This window comes from Trematomus bernacchii, unplaced genomic scaffold (assembly GCF_902827165.1).
Source record: "Trematomus bernacchii unplaced genomic scaffold, fTreBer1.1, whole genome shotgun sequence".
Taxonomy (NCBI): Eukaryota; Metazoa; Chordata; class Actinopteri; order Perciformes; family Nototheniidae; genus Trematomus; species Trematomus bernacchii.
This window is the reverse complement of record NW_022987565.1, coordinates 100,287-112,157: the sequence shown is the minus strand read 5'-3', so window position 1 is coordinate 112,157 and position 11,871 is coordinate 100,287. Positions and strand designations below refer to the sequence as shown.

General features: G+C 37.5%; 1 protein-coding gene across 1 annotated transcript; it reads right to left on the bottom strand.

The window, feature by feature from the left end:
• Window positions 1-2,478: 2,478 nt before the first annotated feature.
• On the bottom strand, window positions 2,479-10,944 carry mrgbp (MRG/MORF4L binding protein). The gene is made up of 5 exons (XM_034125561.1): window positions 10,727-10,944; window positions 8,741-8,862; window positions 8,105-8,186; window positions 7,220-7,294; window positions 2,479-4,013 (listed from the first exon to the last, which is right to left on the bottom strand). Exons 1-5 carry the CDS (start codon window positions 10,866-10,868, stop codon window positions 3,784-3,786), a joined length of 651 nt encoding a protein of 216 aa, XP_033981452.1. The 5' UTR covers window positions 10,869-10,944; the 3' UTR covers window positions 2,479-3,783.
• Between the last annotated feature and the right edge of the window lie 927 nt (window positions 10,945-11,871).

Below are 11,871 nucleotides of genomic sequence, written 5' to 3'. Positions count from 1 at the left end.
TGACAGGTAATCAGAGGTGATTAATTCCACATGGCCTCTTTGGGTGTAGTACCATGTTCCACCACTAAGTCTAAATGTTGTTCACCAGCATGAGGGGGCGCTGTTTCACCACTTGTTGCAGATGTGATGAAAAACTGGGAAGCGAAGAAGACAATCTAACAATCGGCTCTATTTTTAATTACACTCTAACTTTGTATTATTGTGTTTTAAGCATGTCTTATTCTATTTAACCTGTGATATCCTATTCATCTATTTTAGCTTATTTTATTGGTAATCTTTTTTGGCTGTTTAAGCTTTGTGTGCTATATTAATAAAGAAAACGTGCCTTTCCTTGACCATTAGTTGCTCGAAACAATAATCACATAACCATTTCAGTACTACAGCAAAAGTGGATAATTTGGGCTACTTACTTGGCATGTCCTTGATTAAACTAGGGAAAATATATATTTATAATTGTGTCTGTTTTTGTCTTAAATTCTCCAATTATTAGCTCTACCTCATTTGCAAATATTCAGCATAACATTCCTAAATCACTTGTAATACAAAAATGAATTGTAAATTATCTCACCTGCAGGAAAATGATTGCTACAGAAAGCATTTTAAATACAATATATTAGATACATGCTGTGTCCTTTGTTTTCAATTGATTTTAAGTTAAGAGAGACAAACACAACATTTTATTCAAGCACCTTTTTGAAATTAAATGATATGTTTTCATGTGAATCAGTGACTAGATGTACCTTTGTTTTTTCTGATGTATTGATTTCTTGTTCGGTGAAATATAAAGCCATCATCCATCTGTTGATGTGTTTACGAGAAGTGAAAAATCATGTGTTGTTATGAGGAGGAAGAAAAAGGCAGCACCAAGGAGAGGATGTGAGATGAGAGGAAACAAAGCTTTTTTACTGGGCAATATTAATTCATGTAGCAGAAATAATATTTCTGTGCATTGAAATGGTTCCAAATACAAACACAGCCATCGACTTTCTAAGGAAGAGTCAATAAAGAGATGAGAAGAGATGAAAGCTGGACTCCTGCCGTTCTCTCACTTTTATATCAGTGTTTGTTCAAACCCTGTGACCTTCACCTGACCTTTCACATTCTCACTTCACCTCACCTTTAAATTATTTATCTCTGTTATTTGTTATTTACTGATTTGCTGAACCACACCGTCTCCAAAGGACTTTCAAAACGTTATATCTAAAAGGTTTAACATGTATACATAATGTAGGAGCAGCTCCTCTTAGCTTTTACCTTCTGAAAAACTATCAAATTGATACCAAAAACAATAAATTGCTCTGGTCACTTTTTATTATGAAGTGTGATTTCGTCTCACAGCAGGAGGACAGCGCCCCCCTGTGGTCACATGATCACACTGCAGCTTCCTCTAGGCACTTTGTGACATTTAACAATCGTTTCAACACTTTTCAAGTTCCATTTCAAAATAAAACTCGACTGTATTGTTTTCATTTTGACATGATGTGTTATTAGGAGCAAAGACATCATATTATTTAGCTTTGATATTTAGAATAAATTGATTTTGAAACTTTGTAAGAAGAGGGGAAAATGCGTGTTACGTTTTAATATTTGAATGTTATAATGTTTACTTTTTTAAACCTCCATCTTTTGAAAGGTTTGTGGCAGAGATCCTTGGTTATTTGCGGCGGAACAAGCATTTAAATCCTTGACATAAAAAAAAGGAGAAACCATGAAAATTGCAATAAAAGTGCAGATTTCCATTGTAAAGTTTCTTAAATAAAGTACAATTGTTAATTATGAACAAGACTTCAATAATTCACAACTATTACTGGTGCATAAACATAATTTTAACGTAGAAGTTGGTCGAACTGTGGATAATTTAACTACTTTAATATTATAAAATGTATCTTCTTGCTTTAAAGGTGGGGTAGGTAAGTTTGAGAAACCGGCTCGAGACACACTTTTTGTTATATTCCATGGAATGCTCTTAACATCCCGATAGCAATGAATATCTTAAGTGCTTTGACAAAAAATCCATTAAAAAATGTCATCTGTGGAAGCCGTAGTACTGTAAAAAGCACGACCAATCATTTTAGCCGACCCGGCTAAAATAACTGGATGGCTTACCTGCCTGTCAGCCTTCCATCTGTGCACAAACTTATCTCGTGCCCTCATTGGTCATGTGCGCGTTCGTGTGTGTTGGAGGAGGGGCTCTGTAAGGAAGTAGCAGATTTTCTCCGGTTGTGTATTTTCAAATTCTAGCGATCTCGAGCCGGTTTCTCAAACGTACCTACCCCACCTTTAAATGATTATCTGTTGTATATAAAATGTTAATCTGTAAAGTAGCTGGCTGATAAATATTGAAGTAAAGGGCACAATATTTCTCTTTGCAATGTAGCGCAGGAGAAGTATAAAGTGGAATCAAATGGAAATACTGAAGTACCTCAATTGTACATAAAGTACTTATTTACTTCCCACGGTTGAATAATGCAAAGCGGAGACGTTACTGATCATCTTTAATGACACAACAGCCTCAAACATCAATAAATTAACATGTTGCTGAAAGATTAAAGGGAACAGCGTGTAATTTCCCTGTTAGTTGAGACTGAAAAGCTAAATATATATATAGTTTATATATATATATTTAGCAATAGCATAATGTGACATTGACCCCTATGCAGTCACTGTCAGCATCAGAAAATAAGACCAAAGGACAAAATACTCAATAAACTTACAAAATGTTATAATATCCATAATTGGAGAATAAAGAAAATATGACCGCTGAGATTTATTGCATTATATTTAACAGTCAGACGATAAAAACCTCAAAAACCGTCACACGTGGGACTGAGCTGACTTCAGACGAGCCGAGTCTTCCTCTGGTCTCTCCGGCTCCAATTCATGTTGAATAAAATAATCATAGCAATCAGGAAAAACAATTATGCACCAACCTTTCTTAAAATGACGTTTGTTACCTTGAGATAGAACTGATAGATCCTGTTGACTTTGCACTTTTAAAACAAAGAAAATTGATCTCTGATTCCACATTGTAGTATTTTATATTACTGTAGATATTAACTCTAAAAGGAGATTATGGAATTCATGTTTTCTTGCACGAAAGAGAATATCCATGCTCTCAAAAAAGGACCATTTCATTCACTATCCACCTCAGTTTGTTTCCAGAGGTTGTGAAGCTCTGCTGCAGATGTTTTGAAAGAAGTATAATGTTTTTTCCAGGAGCATCTAATAAATGTCCTCAAGTGGGTCAGCGTCAGAGGACAAAGACTACGAGTATAAAAAGTCAAACAATCTGGAAAGAGGTGAGATTACCAGACCTCTGCCTTAGCCGCTACTAGCATAACACACTTCAAACCTCTAGGCAAATTGTTGGCTGTTGAGTTGCATTGTGGGTAATGTAGGCGGCCGGTTTTTGACAGAAACGACGACGATATCTCATGATTCTGACAGTGTTGAAGAAGTGCAATTATGAATGTTTTTTTTAAAGCGGCTGTAAGCACACTGTAAAAAAATGACCCAGATTAAATCAAACACACCCTGAACAAATGAATAAAAAGACAAAATAAAAATTGAACGACACGCTTTGTTGTGGTGGGATATTGGGCAGCATCGTGTGAAACACAGGAAGCGCCTCCTCCACTTCCTCCAGTTTCCCTGTTTGCAGTGCGGCGGGCAAACACAGCTCACAGGTTCCATTCTCGTGACGTTAGATTCTTCTTCACTTCTTTTTTAGCTGCAGTTTCCTCCCCATTTCCAGCACACACTTTGTCTCTCTTTGTCCACCTCTCAGGTGCGTCTCCTCTTGGCTCCCCCCGGGCTCGCAGGGTTGGAAGACGACAGAAGTTTCTCCGCAGCTCGACTCCGCTTCCTTTTCTCCGCCTCTTTCCCTCCTCCTCCGCCTCCTCCTCCTGCCGCCGCTGCTCCTCCTTCACTCCCTCCCTTCTCCTTTTCCCGCTCTCGCTCTTTTTCCCGACTGCTGCTCGTTCGCTCCGACATTTTCACCGATGAGTTACTGCCTGAAGACAGAGAAAGAGAGACAGGAAGCAAATCATATTTACACAAAACCTTGATAAGATATCAACATCGTATTGACACAGATCTTAAAGAGGACATATTCTGCTGATGTTCAGGTGTATATCAGTATGTAGTGTCTCTACTTTAAAGAGTCCTCTCCTGCTGATGTTCAGGTATATATCAGTATGTAGTGTCTCTACTTTAAAGAGTCCTCTCCTGCTGATGTTCAGGTATATATCAGTATGTAGTGTCTCTACTTTAAAGAGTCCTCTCCTGCTGATGTTCAGGTGTATATCAGTATGTAGTGTCTCTACTTTAAATAGTCCTCTCCTGCTGATGTTCAGGTGCATATCAGTATGTAGTGTCTCTACTTTAAAGAGTCCTCTCCTGCTGATGTTCAGGTGCATATCAGTATGTAGTGTCTCTACTTTAAAGAGTCCTCTCCTGCTGATGTTCAGGTGCATATCAGTATGTAGTGTCTCTACTTTAAAGAGTCCTCTCCTGCTGATGTTCAGGTGTATATCAGTATGTAGTGTCTCTACTTTAAAGAGTCCTCTCCTGCTGATGTTCAGGTGTATATCAGTATGTAGTGTCTCTACTTTAAAGAGTCCTCTCCTGCTGATGTTCAGGTGTATATCAGTATGTAGTGTCTCTACTTTAAAGAGTCCTCTCCTGCTGATGTTCAGGTGTATATCAGTATGTAGTGTCTCTACTTTAAAGAGTCCTCTCCTGCTGATGTTCAGGTGTATATCAGTATGTAGTGTCTCTACTTTAAAGAGTCCTCTCCTGCTGATGTTCAGGTGTATATCAGTATGTAGTGTCTCTACTTTAAAGAGTCCTCTCCTGCTGATGTTCAGGTGTATATCAGTATGTAGTGTCTCTACTTTAAAGAGTCCTCTCCTGCTGATGTTCAGGTGTATATCAGTATGTAGTGTCTCTACTTTAAAGAGTCCTCTCCTGCTGATGTTCAGGTGTATATCAGTATGTAGTGTCTCTACTTTAAAGAGTCCTCTCCTGCTGATGTTCAGGTGTATATCAGTATGTAGTGTCTCTACTTTAAAGAGTCCTCTCCTGCTGATGTTCAGGTGTATATCAGTATGTAGTGTCTCTACTTTAAAGAGTCCTCTCCTGCTGATGTTCAGGTGTATATCAGTATGTAGTGTCTCTACTTTAAAGAGTCCTCTCCTGCTGATGTTCAGGTGTATATCAGTATGTAGTGTCTCTACTTTAAAGAGTCCTCTCCTGCTGATGTTCAGGTGTATATCAGTATGTAGTGTCTCTACTTTAAAGAGTCCTCTCCTGCTGATGTTCAGGTGTATATCAGTATGTAGTGTCTCTACTTTAAAGAGTCCTCTCCTGCTGATGTTCAGGTGTATATCAGTATGTAGTGTCTCTACTTTAAAGAGTCCTCTCCTGCTGATGTTCAGGTGTATATCAGTATGTAGTGTCTCTACTTTAAAGAGTCCTCTCCTGCTGATGTTCAGGTGTATATCAGTATGTAGTGTCTCTACTGGGACATGTCTCCATGCTTTAATGTTCAAAAAGCTCTTTATTTTTATCATACTGCCTGTGCTGCAGCACCTCTTTTCACCCTCTGTCTGAAACCAGAGCCCAGTCTGCTCTGATTGGTTAGCCTTTGCAGACCATTTACATGCACACAAACCTTTTTTACACACACACACTACAGGAAGGGAAGATCCCCAACAAAGCAGAATATGTCCCCTTTAATCCTAAAACATAGCTATTTTTTTTTTTTCAAATAAAGAAAAACATTTTGGTCAGTGTTTCTCAATCTCTACATGTGACAGAAATGGACATGAATGGTTGGAAATGTTGTTAGATGACAAAACCAGCCTGTTTTCAGGCTATTCTAGTGATTTCACCTGTTAAGCCCCAAGCCTGTTTTTAAGGTCTCAGGCTCGAAAATGACATTCCCAGAACAAATGACTATATCTTCACTTCTAAAAGGGGTAATTTAATAATCTTTGATTAATGAATCAAAAACTGAAAATAAGTCTTACCGTAGCTGTTTCTGATCAAAAGTTGTGTTCATTGGCATTAAAATGCATAAAACCCTGCTGAAGGTTAATCCATAGGTTAATCCAATGTGTCTGTGTCACTTTGAAATGATTACTGATAATCCATCTTCATATTTATGACAAAAACTGAGTTTTCATATTAGCTGCTAATGATAGCCACCAGACTGTATGACAGCTTCCGGTTTTGGGCATTCTGGCTGCGCATCACTCTATTCACCAATGGGTAATGTTTAGATGGATTTAGGAACTTCCCCTCGATTCTATTGGCTCTAACGGTTCAAAAGTGGTGTCAATCATCAAAATCGACCGAGGGGGGCCAGAGATATGGAAGATGCACCCAAATGACCCCAGAAGTGTTTTTGTTTTTTTCTTATAAACCTCTCTAAAAAGGTCAAATGTCACTTGTTTTGCCTCAATCTTGATACAGGGTACTTATTATATGTTATAGTTTGGATTCCTAAAGCTTTTAGTCTACTATCGCATCATTCAAGGGTAGTTTTCACTATAAGTAATGTTTATTTTTTTGGACGGACACTATAATTTACATTTTTTTTTACTATGTTCAATCTGAATTTACTTTAAAATAAAAACATCTATATTGATTCTGACTTTTCTACTTCCAACTCACAGGTTTATCATTGCTTTGAGAAAAAAGATGATTAATTTACCCCTTTTAGAAGTGAAGATATAGTCATTTGTTCTGGGAATGTCATTTTCGAGCCTGAGACCTGAAAAACAGGCTCAGGGCTTAACAGGTTAAAAGGAGGCAGTGAATGCCCACATCATTTAACAAGCTGCTCGGCGAGTAAAGAAGGATGTAAAAACAATGCTGGATTTGATCTAATTTAAAAAATCAGCTTTGCAAATGTTACAAAAAATGACAGTTTGGTGAGAGCTCAAGGAAACAAACAAGGTCTTTCGGGGAGTAACATGAACTGTAAATGTTAGATTGTATTTAATCTTCCCTACAATGTGAAAGAAACATTTCTAATTTAGAAAGTGTAAAGAGACATGAAAAGGTTTGACATGAGACAAAGCTCAGCTGCAGGACAAACGGGGGACACTTCAGATGTCAGGCACATGAACCCTTCAGCTACCAGAGCACTCCATCTGATGGGAGCATTACAAAGATATGATGGTTGGGGGGGTGAGAGGGTGAGGAGTATTACCTTCTTCATGTGTAGCTGGAGGTTCCCTCTCCATCCTGAACTCTTCTTTGGTCTCCTCCTCCGAGCCCAGCTTCCCTACACACACAGAGACAATATATAGAACAGTTAAAGGAGTAAAATATTTACCACTTCAGTGACTCAAAACCACAGACTATGACTCAATCTAAAGTGACGCATAGAGAAAGTGCTTCTGAAATATCTCATCAACTATTGACATTCATGTTCCTCTCAGGATGCACGTCAAACATTTTCTTTATGTAGGCTTTCATGTAAGAGGAAATTAGCATTGTCTTGATGTATTGATTTTATTTCAGCGCCTACCTTGAAAACAGCTAGCTATCAGCATTGATCAGTATTTACAGATACTGTTTATAACTCCACCTTCACAGAATCTGTCTATTGCCAAGTCCGTTTCACATGCAAGGAATGTGCTTGGTGAATATTGGAAGATACATTTGCACAGTCGGAGAAAAATGAAATGCACAAACAAGAGCTACTATTGAAAAAGAAGAAATGTATTAAAAACTATTATAAGATCTAAACATGTGTGCAAGAAACATAAATATACAACATTACAATAAGAATATGATAATGACTGTAAAGAAAATATGAACCGTCTATCTGGAATTAAAAGAGCTGTGCAGTGTTGGTGCTAGTAACGTACAGAAATGTGTAAAATTGTTAGCAAATAAACAGCAACAGATTTACGTGATTACAAATGTATCTAAAAATAAACATGTTGTAGTTATGGCACCGAACCCTCAGCATCATCACATGTCAGCAACTATTAGTGTGTGAAATGTCAAATAACAAAATAACAAATACAAGGAACTGAGGCGGAAATTACAGAAATAAGATCTAAATTATTGATGTTATTATTCTCACCTTCTTTCACTTCCTGGATGATGTCATCAGGCAAAGAGAAGCTCTTCTCTGTGTTTGGAAACGGCAAAATCTCCGACTCGTGCTGCATCACACACACACACACACACACACACACACACACACACACACACACACACACACACACACACACACACACACACACACACACACACACACACACACACACACACACACACACACACACACACACACACACACACACACACACACACACACACACACACACACACACACACACACACACACACACACACACACACACACACACACACACACACACACACACACACACACACACACACACACACACACACACACACACACACACACACACACACACACACACACACACACACACACACACACACACACACACACACACACACACACACACACACACACACACACACACACACCACACACACACACACACACACACACACACACACACACACACACACACACACACACACACACACACACACACACACACACACACACACACAGATTGTGAACACAGTCAGCTAATGCTCAACATTATACATCATGCTCTGTATGTGTATGCGTGTGTATGTGTATGCGTGTGTGTGTGTATGCGTGTGTGTGTGTCCTCACCAGAGCCTGCATGTCGTACATGGTTCCCAGATGATCCCAGATGACGGAGGAGGAGACCTGCCTCCCGATGTTCTGACTGAACTTATCTCTGATGCAGATCATGTGGAAGTGACGGTTCACTCCTGGAGAAAGAATCAAATAGTCAAAAGAGAAAAAAAAAGAAAGTTCAAAATCTGTGTACAAACGATACACTGACTGCATATACTAAACTTGTTATATATAGAACAGTTAAAGAGGGCTTTATATGGCTGAACAAGGGGTTAAAACATATCTGGACTGCAATGAGACGATCTAAATAGTACAAGAAGGAAAACTCTATTTACTTTCTCAGAATCAGAATACCTTTATTCGTCCCAGAGGGGACATTTAGAATTCAGTACATTGATGTTTCCAGCTTTTATACAAGACACCAATGTGCTTCACCATCTTACACTTATAGCACATTATTATACGCATCTTGTGAGCCTAAGCGACAAGTGCTACCAAATGATATTAAAACTATACTTTGAAGACAGTGCCTTATGATTATTAAAGGTTAGAAACTGTCATCAAACTATATATGTGACTTGAGCAGTGCATATTACAAAACAGAAATGCAATCGATAAAACTTCCACAAACTCATTTCCTGAGGGTCTAAGGGGGCTTTACCTTATACTTTTTACTATTACTCCACTACATTTGACAGCTTTTCAGATTATCATTCATCTAATTCCTGCCCAGTTAAAACCAAGCGTCTGAGTCTTTAAAAGCCTCTTGAATCAGCTGGAAAAGGCATCCTTGCAAAGCTGCAAACAGGGCTGTTTATCTGAGAAACTCATTAAAACGTGAGAAGTCACATGGTGGAACGTGTTTAGAGATATGTTGTTGTCTCTGTACAAAGCTCCAAATATATGATGATGTTATTGAATATGATGCATTGCTTCAGATTAAACTAGCCATGAGTATAACAAAGTTAAAATTAGGCTTAAACATATAGCAGTAAAATGCAATATACACAATAATGCAGCAGTAATATAAATCCAACAATGTGAATACTTTTATTTAAGAAAGGATGTGTGTGCAGAACTTGCAGTGGAGCGTTTCACTGTGTGTTAATGTACATACAGAAGTTCGTTGTAACTAAATACATATACTCAAGAACTGTACAATTTTGAGGTACTAGTACTTTAGTATTTCCATTTAATTATACTTCATACTTCTACTCCACTACATCTTATAGGGAAATAATGTCATTTTACTCAACTACATTTACTATTTTTAACAAAATACATCTCTACAAATATAACTAGTGGACTAACTCTTTAACTCAAATATTTTACAAAAAGTAAATCTGAACTTTGTCTTCAACAGTAAAATGTTACTTGATGCCACAATATTATCTAGACATGTCACAAATATTTTGCCAATTATTATTACTTTTGATACTTTAAGTACATTTTGATTATAATACTTTTGCACTTTTACTTAAGTAAGGTTTTGCACGCAGGACCTTTACTTGTAATGAAGTATGTTGACCTTAATGTGGTGGTACTTTTACTCAAGTAAAGCTTCGGAGTACTTCTTCCACCACTGTTTACATATGTCAACTTTACATATAATATCTAAAAACGTCTTCCAACCATGTCTGCTACACTGCTTATTGTAAAAAGAAATAAAAACAAGTAACACACTATAAACTGGAAAGTGTGTCGTAGTTCAAATGTTATTTTATACCATTAAGATGTGTGACGTTGTTGTTGTTGTTGTTTTTAAATGTAGCTGCGTGGTGTCTCAGATCTGGTTTAAATCAGATTAAACTAAATGATCTCCAAGAAAACATCTAACTTTAGTAAACAACAACATTTCCAGGACCATCCAGAGTCACTTTAGGGACTCAAAGTCTGTCCGTGACCCCCGGTTTGGGAAACACTGGTAAACTGGTAGAAGTGGACAGCCGTTTACGACCGTTAAAGCTAACATGCTAACATGCTAACACCGTCTCTTACCGACAGGTTTGTGTCCGATCATCGCGTGAAACAGACAGACCTCCACCTCGTGGCTCCACACCACCGAGTCGTCCCCGATGACCAGGCCCGAGTCTGGTGGCTTCTCGTCGGTCTGATTTAGGGTCACATCTGCCTCCCCCATTTTTAACTAAAAAGGGCTAAAAACAGGCAGAAAGAAGAAGCTAACCGAGCCACAGAAAGCTGCCGGCAGCCGGAAATACGAGACTACTTCCGGGGATTATTTTTTCAGAATAAATTGTCTACATCACATGTAATTTGACATTTCTATGTATTTAGGTAGATAACAAAGCCATGTTAAGGATAAAGGAATGCACGATATAATATTGTAATATTATAAGGAAATGTAGGAAATGTAGTATAATAGTCATTTATATACTATCCATGTTTCTGCTTCTGTAGTTTATGTCTATCTATCTGTTGGTGCAGTATGTTAGTCTGTTACCTTTTTTTATTGAGTATTCTTGCTACTAGTACGTGTGTTTCATACTGTAAACGTTATTTCGATCTCTGTCTGTACAAACACACAGAAAAAGGACATTACAGTTGACTTTGACTTTGAGATATATATTTATATGCTGTTATAATTTCTTATTTTATTGTATTATGTTTATACTTTTTTCCACTTTTCAAATATTGTAATGCCTCAACACAATGCAGACAGAACAACCTTGTTTTCCCCTAACCTACTAAATAATTAACTAAACAAAAACAAAGACATAAAGAAAGTAATAAAGGAATGTCCGATATATAGCAGCAGAAATAAATAATTATTGTCATTATTAATCAGTAGGCTACCAGTTGCAGTTGTAACAATTCTGAACTTATCTTCAGAATAAAAGCCAAAAGTCAAAAGGTCAACAGCACTATATCTTTCAGAAAATTAAATTCTGCTTATTAATAAACCAGCAGAGCTTTAAAAAGAAAAAAAAGCTAGAAAATACATAGCGTGGCTGTCATGTAATAAGATGGGACAGACCTTATTGGGTAATGTTTAGATAATTAACTCAATGTATTAGATAATCAACTCAACCTTTTTGTAATTATTGGCTGTGTGATCTACATTCCTATAACTTGTATTAATGTCAGGTGCCTAAAGAGGATCCTCAGCTTTATTTGTAACGTCG